Below are 20,129 nucleotides of genomic sequence, written 5' to 3' on the forward strand. Positions count from 1 at the left end.
CACTACATAACAATGGGATGAGTTTTTTGCTCACCTCCGGTTAACGTCCTCCCTTGGCCGTTACTTGATTATATTGGTGACGAATCAGTCCCACAAAATTTGTGTTAAAAATCAACACAAACGCAATGTGTTGAATTAACACAACAATTTGTGTAGGCCGTTTGCAACAGATAATTTGTGTTGAATTTAACACGAAATTTCTAACTGTGTATCATGACTAAAAACTCGCTAATAACAAAAATTTTAGGCTTCAAGATATAAAAATCAGAATCTTAAAACTTTAGTTTATTTTTTTTTTTGCTCTGCTGTGATTTTTCACGGAGTTACAGCTTGTTGGAAATCACCTTAAAATTCTAGATTTTATTTTTATCCTTTAATTGTTGTGGGTAATGTGTACAAAAATAGAATCCGAGCATTGGTTTTGTTATACTTATTAATGTTTATTAATATTGTATTCTATTTTTGTCCTTCTACTTGTATTATGGATGGCCGCAAGGAGCTCAGACTTCATGGCGAAATAAATAAATATTGTATGAACAAAGAATCATGCACCTGCGCTTGCGCGTGCGCGACCAACTATTAAGTTGATTATACTGAAATTCGCGCTTGATTGTAATCTGCTGTGTAAGTTTTAAAACAGAAAAAAACCGCTTATTAAACTTACGGTGCCGTAGCGCCTTGTGAATATTTTCATTTTATAGCTGTCTATCACTCTTCTTTTAATGTTTGTATCTGTTTTATTTCTCACTCTTACAACTTTTTTATCCTATCTTTTTCTGTGCACCGCTTTTCAAACTCGAAGTCTCTGTCATGTGTAAATGCATGATGCGACGCACGCTTTGTCAGGTGCTTCTTTGATCCAATACTAAGATGACCTAATTAGTCATGTTTTACGTAAATATCAACCGCAGATATATATATATATATATATATATATATATATATATATATATATTTTTACAATATGAAAGTTATCAAAGACTAACATTTTATAGTGAATGCTTTTTCTTGAATAGATAATATTCAATTTTTTCACAGCTAATTCGTTGTAAATCACTATTTCTTACGACCAAGTCATCGATTTGATAATTATTATTATTATTAGCAGAACCAATACAAATCATTAAAGTAAGTTGACCCTGTTATTGACCTTAGGCTGTTAGGTCTTTAATTAAAAAAAAAAAAAATAGTATAGGAAGAAAAAACTAATGTTTATAATCTTAAAAAGTAAAAATATTCATGAAAAAAAGGTATTCCTTCATTTTTTGTCAACTATGTATTTTAAGGCTCATTTATGCAACCCGACTTGTATATAATACTCCATTTCATATTAAACTATAATCGAATAATATAAATTTGTTATGTTTCAAGATCTTTATACATTCTTTCAAATAGAAGGATGGTTATTTCTATAAATGTAGTATTTTATGAAAAGAAAAGATGTATAGTCACAATATGTAAAAAAATATTCAACCAACGAGTTATTAATTTAAATTTAATATTTTTAAGTAAAAAATAATTTACATTGTAATTATATTTGTGAAATCCAAATGACCTTCAACAAGACATATTTGAATCAGAAAAAAAAATTGTCAGTCGTCACGAAGCTTGCTCAGGTGCAAACCTAAAGAGAACTCCCTTTATAGTCGCACAGTAATCTGCTGTACTTCACCACGTTATATGCTATGTCACGTTATTTATTATATCATATCACAAATAATTTATGGGAAAACCTGCCGCAATTCATACTTGTCTTAAATAAATAAGATCTGCATCGAAAAAAAATTTGCACGAAAACGATTTCATTTATTTAAAAACAATAAAATGAAAAATGAATACATTAAGAAAAGTATTCATGTCAGAAAATTAAAGACGCTTATGTTAATCCAAACAAATGAGTAGTCACGAAACCTAATTTAACATTTTCAGATACAGTTGTATTTACATTGTTGTAAACATTTGAAGTAAACGAAAGTTAGTAAAAAAAAATGGTTTTTCCCGATTTGCGCTGAGTATCTCGTATACTACTTGCTCAAAACAGAATGCTACTGTAGCTAGAGTAGTAACTCACTATTAAACTACTCGGAAATTTTGCAGGAAGTTTAATTATTTTCAAAAAAAGATCTACGTATCAAGTCTCTGAATCCCATAGTTTTCGAGTTAAAAAAATTTTAATAATTTAAAAACAAATGAATTTTTTTTGGTAATACCTTAAAGTTTCAGTGTCTCTACAGCCAGTCGAAACAAGCTAATTTCAAGCCAATGCTGCAAACAACTGCTAGCGAATTCATAGCTTACAAATACCTTGAGACAGCGGGCAGAAACGCCTGTTTCTTCCCTTGGGAAGAAACATAATTGTTTCTGCCTGGTGTTTGTTATATTTAATGTTCATTTGCAGCCTTATTACTCTCATTTGTTTACTTGTCACTTCAATTTACGCATTTTATTTTTTAAATGACAGTTTTAAGTAACCAAATAAAATTATTAAAAAATTAGTGAAAATAATATTTTTATCTTAGTTGCTATTTAATAAGTGACTGTAAATCACATATTTCTCATTCTTTAACGGTTCTCCGCATCATCGGCTTAAAATTAACTTGTTTCTTACTGGCTGCTGACTCTAAATCTTGAAGTTCCGTTGCAGGTAATCATGAAAAATATAGCGTGTGACTCAGGATAAAACACGATTTCAGACGGCCGGTGATGGTAGCCCTTGCCTGCGGCTTGGGCAGCCAACTTCACCCTAGTCTGAAATTATCTTGTTTCATCCCTTGTCACACAATATACTATTGCACACCTTATAACGCACCGCGTTATTTTTTTTCCGATATATTCAATAATATTTCATCGATGGAGCAAAAAAAATTACCGTTCGACAGCCGGAATCGAAGTAGATTCCTCACTAAACCATCTTTGAACTTCAGTAAAATCAAAATTAATTGATAATCACAGCCGGGCATTAAAAATATTTTTAGAAAGAATAAATTACAATTCAAACCATAAATTACTATTATCTGATATATATATATATATATATATATATATATATATATATATATATATATATATATATATATATATATATATATATATATATATCTATATATATATTTATATATATCAGATTAAAAAAAATAATTATTACATACAAGAAGACAATTTTTATAATCTGGATTAGTAAATATATAACACAGAAATCAGCCTAGTATTTTTGAGCCTTCATTAAAATATAAATTTAAATATACCTGTTCTAACTCGTGAATATAAAGCATAGGATATTACTGGTCAAAGATATCATATCAGGATTGAATGTTTTTATTATTATTTTGGTTACGATATTTTTTTATTGCTGAGTGGAGTAAACTCATTCTCGAAATAGCCGTATTGAAACCGTTACACTTGCAACGCTTGATTTCACATTTCGATGTCCAGTGACTTGGTTGAAAGGCGTAATTGCTGGGTAACATTTTGTCTTATTGCAAAGAAGATCGAGTTTGGGTAGAAGAAGGTGCGTGTGTGGTCAAAAACTACGTGTCTTAAGAATGCACATGTCAGATAAAATTATTTCCTTACTTTCTCGCTGCTTTGATGCAGATCTTTGTTTTTCCTTACTGTGTCACGAGTATACAACACAACAATCATTATGAAATTTGCCTTTTTTTCTGTAAACTTTATATAAACTTTAGACAATCCTGTGGAGCATAAAAAATAATGGCAACAGATGTAGCATCAAACGAGGTTTGACACTGTTAAAACGATTTGCTAAATGTATATGAAGCAACTTATACATAATTGACGACTCTTGTACAGAGTTTAATAACGAAAGACAGAAAATCCAGATGTCCGTTTCACAATGTCAATGTCTTTAGAAATAAATTCATGAAATCATAGTGCAGAAATAACAGAAATTTTTCAAAATTCAACGGAAATCTCAATTTTTGTGAAATGGTATATTATGTGGCAAAAAATAAAACGCGATTCCAGGCAGTGAAAAGTTGTCTGTACGAATCATCCGGCTGCCAAATCACGTTTACTGATATGAAATCACGGCTTAATCAAAATAACACACAATGTTTTAGATTAAATAATCACATCGAAGCTTTAAATTTCAATGCTCGGAGTCAATTGAAACAGTTAATCGAATAGTAATAATGCACACGAAGAAAAAAATATTGTTCCTCGAACGATCTAAAGTATAGCAACTCGTAGATCGTTACCACAACAATATGTATACTTATGGTAACAATACCGTATCGTTCCTGTAACTATCTATTAGATAGCTGTGAGCCCTATACGACTTTCCGTAGTCGTCACCTCACACGGCACCACCTAACCTATTTAAGCATCCATTTTCGTGTCTATTTTGTTTATCGGGTATAATTGTTGCTAGCAGACGCTTAATAAATAAATTATTTTATTTAATCAAAATTATTTATTTATCATTTATTAATTAATGATAAAGATTTTTAGACGTCTCATATCATTTGCAACGCACGTGACGTTAGATAGGGCTCAGAACGATACAGTTTAGCCGTCAAAACGATACGGTATAGGTCTCAGAGCTATCTACCGTATTGTTGTCAGAACGATACAGTAGATCGTTGCAGTAACAATCTAGTAGATAACTTTTTCGTATTGTTACTGTAACTATACAGTATGCTTCTCAGAACAATATTTTTTTCTCCGTGCATGTACAAATACAACTACAAACTCCACTAAACGAAACTAACTTAAATCAGGACAATTCACTTGAACAAAGAATATTATTACAAAGAAACTTTTTTTTTGGTTCCAGAATATTTTTCCTTCAAATTGATATTCATAAATAAAAAAAAATTTACTTCGATTGATAAACTTAAATTCATGATCCACCCAACTAGAAATTTTAGTTAGGCAGTAATTAGGCTCGAATAAGGCATACCAAATTCCAGACTTGCGCCAAATGAAGCAACCAAACTAGATCGAGATCCCGAAAGTATCACAGTTGCGAGGCACTGCCTAATTTGGCTTCCTTTTTAGGCAGTGGTTTGGAAACCATGCTGGTGGTAGCTTAAACCAAGTTCGCACCAAGTGAGGGAACCGCATGAGGCTCGCATTGCATACGAGCTTTATGATTCTACATAGAAATTGGCAATATATGGTCACGTATGACTGTAATGATCATATAATTTTGTTTAACTAAATTAATAAAAAAAAAATTTTTTTTTATCGTTTAAAATTATTTTTGCAGGGCAGTTGTGCTAATTATCAGACGTGCTAATTAAATGTTATCTTAATTTTCAATCGAATTAGAAATTTTTGATTCAAGGAAAAACGCTTACTCTATCAAGGACCGCTATTGTGGTATTCGAACCCGGGACCCTACGCACGAAAGACCGATGCTTTAACTACTACTCTACACTACCGATTGTGGCTCCTGAGTTTATTTATGCTATTTAAATAGTATTAGGTACCAGCTAGGAATTCCAGAGATATACCCTACTTAGGCAATGACAAAGATTTTCCTAATAACAGCCAAGTTTGGCGTACCTACACAGAGCAAAAAAGGCCATTCGGCAGCCGAAATGGAAGGTAGATTTTCCAATTAATCTATATAAAAAGTTACATACATACATATCTTGTGATACATGTTAGTGTATAGACATGATATGATATTAGGCTCGTTTTCTTAGAGTGAGGGTAAAAAAAGACAACGACTATTTTCGATAGAGAACTCCAGATAGTTGATTTGACAAAACATTATATAGGTAATGTATTAAACTAACCTTCACGTAAACAAAGTATAGAAAATTTAATTAATATGAGATCATAATTGTAATCACTATTACGATGGCAAGACCAGTGATAATCATAGGGATTAGAGGTACATTTGATACATCATAAATAATAAAAGGAATACTTTTGAAATATGAAATATTCGGAAATTTACAGGTTATTTTGTTCACTATAAAATTCAACTGACAAAATTGTATTATAACGGGAAATGCATAAGTTATGTAGAATGAACACCATATTTGCAACATTTGTTGATTCCTTTAGAGTTTTCAAGGCCATCAAGTTATTGGAAGAAATGGTCAAAACATAAAGTTTAAGGTCAAATATTAAAGCTTACTAATCAAGCTTTATGATACTTTTTACTGAAATTGTCTATCAGTTTTAATTTTAATGTTATATGGACTTCAACAGTGAATAAAAACTGATTTTTTCGAAAAATCGTAAAAATTGCAAACAACCATTACTTCAAAACTAATTGACTAATTTAGCTCATCTTCGAATTTGATCAAGATAATCTGCTATAGAATAAGTGTAAAAAATTTCATTAAGATCCGATAAGAAATGTGGGTGCTTTCGTAATGACAAGACCAGTGATAACCATAGAGATTAAAGGTACATTTGATACATCATAAATAATAAAAGAACTACTTTTAAAATACAAAATAGCAGTGAAATTTACAGGTTATTTTGTGCGAAATAAGATACAGCTAACGAAACTGGATTATAATGGGACAAGCACAAGTTATGTGGAATGAAAACCATATTTTCGACATTTCTTGATTCCATTAAAATTTTCAAGGCTATCAAATCATTGGAAGAAAAGGTCAAAATGTAAAGTTTAAGGTCATAAGTTAAAACCTATTAGTCAAGCTTAGAAATACTTTTTACAGAAATTCTCTATGAATTTTAGTTTTAAAGTTATATGGACTTTATAAGTGATTAAAAACTGATTTTTTCGAAAAATCGTAAAAATTTCAAACAGCCATAACTTCTGAACTAATCAACCGATTCGGCCCATCTTCGAACTTAACCGTGGTAATTACACATAAAATAAGTGGACAAAAATTCATTAAGATCGGGTAAGAATTGTAGACGCAATCGTGTCCTCAAAAGTGCGTTATATTACATAAATATATATACATACATATATAAATTTTTTAAAGAATGGTATTTTTGAACTCTACTCAACTAATTATGATAGTTTACGACGAAATCCCTTGAAAAATCGACCATGAGGACAAATACAATAGTTAGATTTTTAAAAAAATCTACCTAAAAATATAACAACTTTTACTTGCAAGTATGAGTTAAAATTACTAAATTGATATTGTAATCCTAAAACACTATTGAAATTGTGTTAATGTTACTTTCTAGAGAATTTTATTTTTAGTTATACTTAGTAATTTTTATTATTTAAATGTGGGATTAAATATAAACTGCATTAGTAAATTTGACTGTATATTTAGTGAATTTTACTATCCCGTTTCGTAAATTTTACAATATTAGAATGGAAATAAATCAAATTAAATTTTCAATAATTTTTCAACTTTTATTATTATTATTATTATTATTATTATTATTTCTTTTTAGTTGAATGCTCAAGGGGTTATCTTTAGTAGTCCGACTTTACCGAGGGCCTCACCTGAGCACTAATTTGTTACTGCTACGATGCTCCATCAACAAGATGATCAGCGTGCACAGCAGGCCAAGTTTCTTTGCCTAAGTAGACAAAGGGATCCAAGAATTACATCCTTCTGCATCCGCGATGCCAGAAACTCAACTTGCGATGAACAAGTTGGTATTCTAGTCAGTGCGAACACAAAAGTCTGTTTCACCCCTCCTAGGACGCCAACAGTGAGTACGACAAGCTTGGGTAAAGTTTGCCAATTTCAAATAGGAGATACTAATATATCCGGTGTTCGTACTCTTCTTTTACTGTGATGTTATACTCAGCAGGTGCTGAGAACTCGATGATATAAATGTTACAAGAGGTTTTATCGAAGAGCACAATATCAAGTTTATTGTGGTCAATCTTTCGCGTCGTTGCGAATGCCAGGTTCCAATAAATACGGCAATGGTCATTCTCAACAACTTGCGGAATATCTCCTGGCAGATAAGGCAGCACTGGTGTTTTATCGATACCTGCGTATGTCTAAGGTGGTAATAAAATACTCGCAGAGCAGCATTGTGAAGCTAAATGTATGCACCTCTTGCCAGCACAGGACATGCTGATAAGAGATGCACAAGCGTCTCAGGATGTTGCTCACACATCCTACACAGTGTGTCGGGTAGCTGCATCTGGAACACTTTAGCAAGGTATTCGAGAGTGTTGATCACACCATCTTGGCAGGCAAAGATATACCCTTCGGTATCGGACTTGAGGCCAGCTGACTTAAGAAAGGAAAACGTCAACTTGGTGGACGAGCCATGATCACGCACGTGTTTAAAGAATACGCTGTGCATGGACTTGTCCATGTGTGTACTGAACAGATTTTGCTGCTCAGCGTTCCTGATAACTCTCTTAAATTCCTCCTTAATGAGTTCAATAAGAGGGATTATTCTTTCAAGACCGAGGGATTTTGTCGCGTACATTGCTGCCTTATATAAGAACGCTCCCTTATGCCCATTCTCATGACGATGAACAATTGGCATAAAGAAGTCATCTTCATCTGCAGTGAAATTGACTTCGTATGTTAAACCCAAAACCAAACGACCATGTAGGCACTCCAAACTCTGTAGACTTCTCCCACCGATGTGCCGGGAAAGGTATAATCTGGTGAGTGAAGATTTAGAGTCCATGCTCCGACTGATGTTCATGACTTTACGCGTCTTGACATCAAGGTCTCTAAGCTCTTCTCGGTACCATTTGAGGACACCGAAAGAGTAGAGTAGTGCCAGGATGGCATGTTTGTTGCGGTGACTTTGTTCTTTCCGGAAAGTTCTGACGACCAGATGTTCCGGAGTCTCCGTACATACTCGCGCAGAAATTCGTTTTGATTTTAGAGACGTCCTGGATAGGACTCCCGTCAATCCCTAGATATTTGTACGACTCTCCGGCGTCAAGATGATCAATGACGCTCCCATCTACTAACTCGATATTTTCGCGCAAATCAGAGCACTTACCCTTCACCACATTAACGACCGCGCATTCGTCCAACCCAAAAGCCATGCCGACATCTCGTGTATACTCCCCTACAATGATCAAGGCTGTCTGGTGTTCCTCATCTGGAGCATATACCTTCAGATCATCCATGCAGAGTAAGTGTATGATTGAATATTTTCGATCAGTTGGTGGACCCACTGAGTATCCGAGGGTATGGCGTAGCGCAACAGATATTGGCACCAGTGCGATGCAAAACCGCAGAGGGCTCAGAAAATCTCCCTGAAAGACTCCTCTTTTGTACTGTACAACTTCGATCACACATTTGTCGTTGCCTCATAAAATGTGGAACCGTGTTCACCAAAGTTTCATCGTACGCTGAATGCATCTCACTGTATCGCGATTGACCCCAAGGCATTTGAGCAAAAAGAGGACAAGTTCATGAGGTGTTGAGTCAAATATCTTACGGTAGTCAATCCAGGCCATCGACAGGTTGCGCTGATAGTGGATCGCATCTTGAATGACACAACGATCTACTAACAGATTCTCTTTGCAAACTGACAGGCCTCTTTTACTGCCACGTTGTCGAATATCTGCTGCCGCACAGGTTCTATCTCCTTCAGAATGCGATTATTTAAGATTTTAGTGAAAATCTTATAAACCGCATTCAAACAGGTGGTAGGCCTGTAGTTCTTTGGGTCAGACAACTCACCTTCCTTGGGGATGAGCACGGTTCACCCTTCTACAAGCCAGCATGAAATTGGTTCGTTGCCTCTGATAAATGCGGTAAAAATCCGAACCAGACGACTGTGGGTAGAAGTTAATTTCTTCCACCAAAATAAATTGATGGCATCTGGACCTGGAGCAGCCCAGTTTTTACCATTATTTCGAGCTGAACGAACCTCTTCCACGCTGACTTCAGGGCTCTCTTTATCAGCATTGTCGTTGCGGTGTTCTCGACAAAATGCTTCGAAGTCGTTGGGAGCTGGAGTGTCACGATTCACGTTCAGTTGATCACCATACAACTCGGACCAGAAGGCTTCTACTCACTTGATGGATGGGGGATCACCAGAAACAGATATCTTAGGTGTCAGAAAGCGTGAAAGGCTCAACCGAAACAAAGAGTTATCGGTAAGCCGCTTTAGCTTTTTTCCTAGTGACTTTTTAGCAGTCACTAGAGCCCGGAACCTGTTAAGGAAATCTTCTTTAATATTAAGAAGACGCTCCTTATTCAGTGTATGATGCTGATATCGTAGTCCAGCCGCAATACGGCGGACTTTAGATGTAAACGCTTTACGAGCATTTACATACTCAATCACACATTGAATGCAGGAGATATATTTCCGGAGATCATCAATCTACAGTGAAAGCTGCCCAATGCGACCTCTCATCTTAGCCTCAGGCGAAAAAGTATTTCTTCTTGCTGGAGGTAAGAGCGAGGAGGCAGCATCGTAGACAGCTTGATTGATGGTGATTAGAGTAGAATCTTCCTGAATCCGTAAAAATAGTTCTTGGTTCTCCGTGTCAAGTTGGTCTTTAAGGTAGCGTGTCTTTTTAGAGGTACATACTTATCATCTTTGAAAATCATTGTCGGCGTCTCCAGAAGAACGACGTCTCTCTTGATGTAACTGTGCTGGAAATGACAGACGATGAAATAGTCTGTTCCCCAACAGAGATCTTCGTGTTCACCGGAGATGAGAGGCATAGTCACAAAGATGTTGTTGTGAAAAATGGCTATGGATAGGGTGCATATTGCTCCAGAGAGCATGCATTCTAGCTATGTAGCCGGTTCACTGTTATGATAGCACATCAAGAGATCGGCTCGTAATTCATCCGTCCAACTAATTGCAGTCCGTTGTTTATCAAGGTCGTCATCGCTCGGAATCTTGGTGCTCTGCCCAGCTAGTGGGTAGCCCTTATCCGAGAAGGGCCGGTTATGGGGAGCTTTTCTGGGTTCAGAATCGTCTTGAACTCAGTTTTACTTTACATTAGGAAGTTAACCTAATGCAAAAGTTGTTGTGCGATAAGTAGGTCAGCAGGTGGAGGGCTGACCTACATTGCCCACGATGCGCCACGGGGTAAACAAAATCCCCACTGGCCACACATGCACCGTGGGCATTTATTATTATTGTTATTATTATTATTTATGTCATGCGTATTGGTTTGGTGTCAATTTTTATTTTTAAAAAATACATTGTTTTAACCGAGATTCGAACCCTGATATCCCGCGCGGGATCAGGATCAGGATCAGGATCAGTCCTTTTCTATGTCTGACGGTCCGATGTCTCATTTGAATGAAAGTTTCTGAGCTTGTTATACATATTTGCATATGCTATCCCACCAACTTTTAATTTTATCAATCTGCTTCAGAAAAATTACAAGTCGTGTAGTAATTTTTAGCTGCTGTACAATACCTTATCCTACGCTATTCATCTAGTTTACAGAAATCACTAAACAGATTGTAATATTTGTATTCTGTATGGTATTTAATGAATGTTTTTAGTTAATTTTTATATTTTCAGAGAGTAAAATGGTTGAATCGTATGATCAAATGTAGCACTGAACGCTTAGTAATAATTTAATATTTTCTTTATAAAATTTGCTGTTCAATTAATAAAGAATACAAATAAATTAGTAGTAAAAGTAATAATATAGCAATTTTTTAGATTAACATACACGGAATGAAAATTATGGAAATGGTTCCCATAATTCTATAAAATTTTTCCTATACCAACATAGGAACTATGGCCATAAATTATGGGAGCAGTTCTTATAATTATAGGAATATTTTTCGTAATGATAGGAACAGTCCCTATAATTATTAGAATGCTACCCACAACAATATACGAATGGTTCTTATAATTATAGAAATGGTTACCCGATGAAAAAAGATTTTGTCTAATCATATATGATTATATATGTTCATATATATGATCATATATGATGATATATAATCATATATGAAGTTATATATAATCATGCATGATTATATATGGGGTCATATATAATTATATATAATTACATATGACCCCATACATAATTAGATCTGATCATACCTGGCTGTTATAAGCCCATATATAAGTCTATATATGATCAGATCTGATTATAGATAAGTCTATATATAATTAGATCTGATCAGATCTGATTATATGTAAGTCTATATATAATTAGATCTGATCATACCTGGCTGTTATGACCCCATATATAACCATATATAAGTCTATATATAATTAGATATAATCATACCTAGCTGTTATAATCCCATACATAATCATATATAAGTCTATACATGATTCGATCTGATCAGACATGGTTAATATAAATTCATGTATCGTCGTGCATAAGCTTATATATGATTGGATCTGATCAGACATGACTGATATAAACTTATATGTAGTTATATATGTCTATGTATGATTAAATCTGATCAGACTTTATTGATATGAAACCTATAAATATTTAATTATGTATATAGTTCCAATAAAATATATATATAAATATTAAATAATATGACAATTTTTTAATATCAAAGTTATTAAATTTTTATTCTGTCAACTATCAATCAAACTTAAATCCCCTATACTTAAAAAATGTTCAAAGGTTTCGGCAGCAATTTAAAAGTATAAAGTATCAATTTGATTATTTGAGTTAAGTAATGCCATAAACTTTTCTTAATTATAAGTGTAGAACAGACTAGAGGATCAGACCACAATCCATCGATAACCAAAGTTAAGCAGCATCGACATGGGACATTAATTGGACGGGTGACCTCGTAGTAAAATAGTAGTCAACGGATAACAATTTTTTTTTTATTATTTAATTTTAGCCGACATTTATATTGATAAAGACAATAAATCCTCATTAAATTACTTAATTAATAATTTACAGATATTCTAAATGAGATTCTAAAATTGACTACATTCGTTCATGCATGGTTATATATAATCATATCTGTTCATATATAAACAGATCAAGTTATATATGATCAGATCTGGCCAATTTTTGGATCTGATCATATATAGACAATTATGCATGATCATATATGATTAGACAAAATCTTTTTTCATCGGGTTCCTATAATTTATAGGAATTGTTCCTATGATATTATGGGAATCATTCCCATAATATATAGAAATGAACCCCATATTTGATAGGAACCATTCACATAATATTATAGGAATGGTTCCTATAGTAGTACGAGAAATATTTCCATATTATTATCGTAACGGTTCCCATAATGCTATTGGAATCATTCCCATAATATTATGGGAATGATTCTCAGACTATTATTGGCAGGGAGTCTAGTATATGGTGGGGACAACTAAATCGATCGCAGCGCTCGATATGGGCACAATTTCGTTAAATCATGCTCTTGTGGAAAATAAACATGTGAATATTAAGTTTAAAATAGTTTATAATAGTTATTGTGTCATTAACGTTTGCCTCTGCTCATCGTTCAAAGTTAAAACAATATTTTATAATTAACTGATTCAAATCCGGTTTAGATCATGGTTTTTATGATTGCCTTAAAATAAATTTTTTAAAAAAACATTATAAGTTAATACTTTCTTAGTTACGATTTATAAGCAAATTATCATGAATTACAATAAAATTATTTACTAGAATTTTGTTAAAAAACGTAAATTACTATTCTACTATTTTTTAAACGTTTATTATTGTAGTTGTCATGTATTATTTGTTTTATCGGTTAACCTTATTCTATTCTAAAATAATAGTATTTATTATTTATTAAAATTTTTTATCCTTAGTTTCTTTATCGAAATATATTCAATTTAATTTTCTCTATCAAAAATACAATTGCACTTTTTTATTTATATCATTATCAATTTTTGTATTTTGATTTTATAACAAATTTTTATTTTTTATACTGATTTTATATATCTATCATAATTCTCGAGCATGATTTTTTGTAACCATCAGATGTCGTTTTTGTTGCGCTCCCTGCCAATAGGAAACATTCATATAATATTATGGGAATGGTTCCCATACTATGATGAAAATATTAATTCAAAGAAAAGTATGGAAATGGCTTCTACGATACACAGAAATATTATTAAATATAAAAACAAAAATTCAAACATTGAAAAAAAAGTTCATATTTGGCAAAAACATTGAAATTTTTAACAAAAATTTTTTCCCAGTACAGAATATTCAAAAAAATTCAAATTATGGGAATTGTTCCCATAATATTATAGGACTAGCTCCCATACCATTATGGGAATAGTTACCACAATGCATAGCAAGAATTCCCATAGTTTTCTTTCCGTGTATAGTAGGGGAGGGGGGGGGGCAAAGTGGGCCCCCCTAAAATTTGGAAGGCCTCAAAAATTTGGGGGCAAAGTGGGCACCCTGAAATTTTTCATGAACAGTCTCATAACAAGTCACCTTTACTTTTTGACGACTATTAATTTATTACATATTATTATTATTACATATACTAATATTACATATTAGCCTATTTATGCCTTACAAAATTACTTATAACTAATTAGGTTATTTCTTTTTTAACAAAATAAAACAAATACAATAATTATTTACATTTATTTACATATATCGCACGTGTAGCTTCGAACGACTTTATTTTTTACTCCAGCACAAGAATCATGGGCCCAATTTTTACACTGGCCGCATTGAATCCATGATTCGACAGACTCGGAATATAATTTTTCACAGAAAATGCAAGCAGTATCATCAACAGACTGCTTTGATTTTCCTTTCCCTTTCCCCTTTCCTTTAATTGTACCACCCAGTGTTTTGTTCCTCGTAGGTACGTTTTTCGATTGCTGCTTCTTGTCTAAAAGTTTTTGCTTATACGGTGAGCTTGTGATAATCGCAGTACTTTTACGCCTTGAATTGCTAATACTAGTTTGATTTTCCATAAAAGGGAGGATAGTTTGCGGGGCAATATTGAATTCGTCTAATTTTCGCTTCTTTTCTGGTTCCTCATCAGTATCTGAGAAACTCTAGTCTCCATAAGCTTCACGAAGAAATTGGCACTTGTATTCGTTAGCAGTCATCCTTGAAGAATGAGCAACAATTTCTTCGTTTTCTTTTTCTTCTTCAATATCTTCACCGCGTGACTGAGTTTGAAAATCATCGGTTACTATTTGATCCGCCATCATCGAAATTGAACTTATTCTCTGACTAAGACACTGCAATTCGGGTCCATCATCATCGTCATTATTATCACAATCATAAGCATCATCGTCATCAGCATCAGCAGCTTCGTTATTATGATCATTGGTCATTTTATTGGTAACCTCCTGCATTTCTTCATCACTGCTGCTACTAACATTGGCTTTATCACCATCATCATCATCATCGTCATCATCATCAGTATTAGTTGCAGTAGTACTAGTAGCAGTAGAAGCATTACTCGATGGAATCTCCGGGGTTGAAGTACCAGCAGCGACAAAAGCTTCGTCAGAATAAACTGATCTGTTGAAAGGCCAGATTCCGGTTTTTTTGAAGCCATTTTTGATGGTTTCAGGTTTCGCAGCAGATTTTAAAGCTTCACCATAAATTCGAGGTATATCATTGGCTGTCACGACACGACCGGGGTGCTCTCTCAACCGTTGTTTAACTGCATCAGAATATGCTATCGAAGCTGGACGCATGACACTCACATCTAGAGGTTGGAGTCGATGCGTGCAGTGAGGAGGCAAGCATATTATAATTATGTGATGTTTTCTGGCATAATTTATAACATCCAAATTTTGTGTATGGGTCGTGTGTCCATCTAAAACTAATAAAACAGGTCTTTCTTCTGTTGGTTGGACAATTTCAACGAACGAAACAAACCATTTGAAAAATAGCTCACTCGTTATCCAACCGCTAGAATGGCATTGGGCCCAGCAATTATCAATAAGTATTTCAGATAATCGAGCGGGTAACTTCTTTCGAGGAAGTACAAACATAAGAGGCAAATAAGTTCCAGCAGCCGATACGCAAATCTCTATCGTAACCAACTGTCCTCGATCTGCCGAAATTAAAACACCAACTTGCTTCTTTCCTTTAGGTGCTATAATCTTTGACTGATGCTTAGGAACAGTTGTAACTCCGGTTTCATCAGCATTATAAATTCGGTCAGGTGTAAGTTTATATTTAATAATTACTGATTCTAACAGATCATAAAAATTTTGAGTTGCAATTTTATTAAAACCAATAGCTCGATATTTAGATGTTGATTGTGGCTTGCGTATTGATGACTCTTTTGCATGACGCTTGAGAAAAGCCCGACACCAGTTACGCCCAGCCATGCCCTGTTGAAAAGGATGTTCGATTCCATTCTTTTCAGCTAGTTGATATGCCAGTATACGAAGTTCATTTGGTAGTTAAACCAGCCAGCCGCTTTTCCTGCTCTTTCAAATATTTCACCAAATCTTCCTCTTGTTTCGGACTAAAGACAGTCTCATATCTTCCTAAACCTATCATTGAAAAATAAAAGTATAAATTAATTAAAAATGAACACTATATTAATATATTAAAGTTCCAAGAATAGCAATAATTTATTTCGTTACGTTTTTCGGTACTAGATTCTAAGTTAGAATTAATTTTGTAAATTTTTATTCTTCGTTGTAGAGTTGACCGTGGAACGTTGTAAGCTTTAGCAGCAGCTTTGACACCTAAATTACCGTTTACAACTTCAGTAATAGCTTTCGCCATGGACAGTTGATTCCATTTTTGATGTCCACATTCTTTTTTATAATTTCGCATCATCTTCAATAAATAAGAGTAATAATAATATTTTTTATTAGCTGATTAACAGCTATGCCCTTGCTAAAATTTCCAATGTTTACTAACACACTATTGACAGGTTATCCAGGTTAAGTGGATCAGCTGGTGGAGGTTCGGAGCATATTCCAGTGCGCATGCGCAGAAACTATTTCAAAATGAGAGATTCACGCATGCGTAAACAAAGAGCGCTGTTTGAAAAATTTCAATTGTTACGTTTTGAATAATTCCCAATATTAATTTTTGATTATTTAATAATTATTTGTATCGTCTATAAACAATGGTCACTGACCTAGTCACAGCACCACTGTTACGTTTTGAGAATTACCCCAAACTAATTAAAAATAAAAATAATTTTTAATTATTAAATTTAATTCAGGTTTGGCCTCATTGGAGTATCGACAGACCCCCGGTGGGCCTTGGTCGTCGATTATTTTATTGTAATTATTTATTTTGGATAGTGAATGGATAGGTCATAGTGTAGGTGAAACTATTGGGGTGCCAATTGGCACCCCAAAATAAGGTTGAATTAATTTAGAATTAATTATGTTCATTCACTGTATAGAGAGCAGAGGATCGAGCTCTATGAGCTCTCTCGAAGGACTGACTATTTTGTCGTTATAAAAATATAATAAAGCAAAAGAGTTGACAAATTGTTGACACCGCATCTCAGGTTCCCTGTGAGAGAATCGTCGTGGCCCGAGTCTCATGCATCGTCATCTGTTTTGACTACCCGCGAGCCACGGCGACTCTCTTATCGTAACCGATTTCGGTTACATTGCAAAAAATTAATTTATTAAAAATAATTAATTTAATTTAATCAATAAAATATTACGGGAACGTAACACAATTCAGCATGCATTTAAATAAACTTAAAAAAAGTAAAGCAAATGAAAAAAAATTTCATGACAAATTTTTGGAGGGGGCCCACTTTGCCCTATACTTTAAAATTCATAACTTCTTATGATCACAGCTTATTCGTAACACATTTGAAGTGTAGAATTTAAAAAAAGTAAAATGAGCAATAAATTTGTCTTACACAATTTTTTTAGATGGGGGCCCACTTTGCCCCACATTTTAGATTTTTTCATTTTAATGGACACAGCTCATCAATGTTAAATAACAAACAAGGGTCTATAAAGTAGTGTAACGAGTGAAAAAAATAAAAGATAATCCCATTTTTAGCTTACGGGGCCCACTTTGCCCTACCTCCTCCCCTATTAAATACTGTTTTGTGAATTTTACTATACATCTAGTCATAAATAGTAAGAGTAATGCATCCATTGACTTGCATTAGCATTTCTTACTTACATATAGTAAACATTAAAATGTTTTCTAGACTCGTTTTCTCCGTGTAGCTTTGGCAAGCATTTGGCCATCCTCATTGCGTTTTAATCAGAAATTCCAAAGATACACTGGACTTACGCCCAACTGAAAACTCCTAATAACAACGGATTTTGAAAAGTGTTGGTATATTGAGTTTCGACTTTCCTCATAAGGACTGAACAAGGTTCAAATTAGGCTTGCCGTATTACGGAAAGCCTCATTCGTCCTGAATCGGTATTTTGGCATGCCGCATCGGAATTCCAGTCGGGATATATATAGTATAGTTACCATTGCTACCTACCAGTCAGGAATTCCAATATTAAGCCAGAGTGCGACTTGCCACAGACTTTCCTAGTTTCGTCTGACTTTGATATACCAAACTTCGGCATACCTTAGCCCTTTAACGCTTTTGGGCGTTTTCACCGTTTTGCGGCCTGTCATGCGGCCGGCACGTATCTGAGTTAGTGTGTATTCGTGAGCTCTGGTGAGCAGTACCGTACATATGATGAGGTCCTCACAATCAAAGATAAGAATTTTAAAAAAATGAAAATTATGAGAAATGTATGATTAAAAAAAAAAAAAAGTTGACTTCAATTTTCTTTTAAAAAAAACTTGAAATAATTTATTTTATTTAAAATAATTAAATAAATAAAATCATTGAATATATTAGAATAACAAATGAAAGGGCACTAAAGGAACCCACCACATGAGTGAACTTCGGTATTGACCGAACCTGAGTCTCGTAAACTGAGGTAGTGGGGACGGTGAGCGCATGCTATTGGCTATCCCCACTTTGGCATCGTGGGTACGATTTTGTCCGACTTTGCCGTTAAAGGGTTAGGTTACCATTGCTACCTACCAGTCAGGAATTCCAATAGTATGCCGTACTTTGGCAATGCCACAGAGTTTCGTGATCACAATCGAATCTGGAATTTTTTCGGCATTTCAATGTTCGTTTTGCCTCATGAACATCTGATAAGATACGAATCAGGCTTACCTTAGTTAGGTAAGCCTAGTTCAGGCTAAACTGATTTTTCGGCAAGCCTCACCAAAATCCTAATCGGGCAAGTATAGTTTTCTTAAGCTGAAAAAAAAAATTTTTTTCTTAAAGAATCCCAAACTTTTCCTCCCAGTAATACCGACTTAAATGGAGAGTAATGGTCAAAATTCAGTCCCAGAATTTAACTGTCGCTTGATTCTGAAACTCCCCCATCTGATTCAAAACCATGTAAAGTAGACAGACCTCGATACCGTTTTCATAGTATTTATCGTTTAAATTTGATGTTCCAATATACCGGAACTATGTTAGTCTACAGGCTGTACGGGGTAGCAGACAAGTTTTTTAACTCAAAGGATATGCGTTCAATACATCCGAGTCAGTATTTTTCAAAAATAAAGTTGGAGCGTAAAATTATAGAGCAACGCTGACATCATATTTTAAATTAAAAATAAAGTAAATGTTTAATGTGATTAAGTGTCGTCTTGGATCAAGTCAATAATGTTTCAAACCAAAAAAATGATGTTCTTAAAACCAGAGTATCGCGTTTTTAGTTAAAGAATGAAATAACTTCGTTTAAAATATAATAGTGTTTGATTCAAGAATGAATTTTCTTCAACTAAGATCAAAATACTTAAAAGAAGAATATATGTTTGCATATATGTCCACATGAATGTCGAGATTTATGTCCATATATATGTCTCTATTTATGTGGAATTTATTTATAATACATGTTTCATATATAACTAATTTTATGTAAGCATCTATGTTTTTATCTATGCATACATTTATCTGAAAATTTAGTTAACATATTTTTTTGCGCACATGTATGTTATATATTTCACATATACGTTGCATATAATTTTCACATGTATATTTTTCCATGCGGGTAGCGTTAGATTATTTCAATAGGTGACTTTTTTTTCGACTGATTTCATTTATATCCTAATAACAATTGTTATAGCGTAGTAATAATATTTTTTCCCTTTTTTAATAAAAAAAAAATTCAATCATCCTGCCGATTTAATTATTTTAACTGAAGACGAGAAAAGGTTCCAAATCGATGAAGATGTTTTTCATCTTGCATAGTTAATTTTAAGGAAGGAAATTGATTTTAAAAAAAGATAAAGTGATGATATTTTTAATATCAAATGTAAGATTTATTGAATTTATATG

At 33.7% G+C, this 20,129-nt stretch overlaps 2 protein-coding genes across 3 annotated transcripts in view; both read right to left on the reverse strand.

The window, feature by feature from the left end:
* The window catches only part of LOC130665201 (zinc finger protein 2-like), a 135,347-nt gene that overhangs the window by 97,246 nt on the left and 17,972 nt on the right, over positions 1-20,129 (reverse strand). The window lies entirely within an intron of this gene.
* LOC130665950 (uncharacterized) lies at positions 14,860-16,155 on the reverse strand. Its single transcript, XM_057466580.1, has one exon. The coding sequence runs from the start codon at positions 16,153-16,155 to the stop codon at positions 14,860-14,862; it is 1,296 nt and encodes a 431-aa protein (XP_057322563.1).

Source organism: Microplitis mediator, chromosome 3, assembly GCF_029852145.1.
Source record: "Microplitis mediator isolate UGA2020A chromosome 3, iyMicMedi2.1, whole genome shotgun sequence".
NCBI lineage: Eukaryota > Metazoa > Arthropoda > Insecta > Hymenoptera > Braconidae > Microplitis > Microplitis mediator.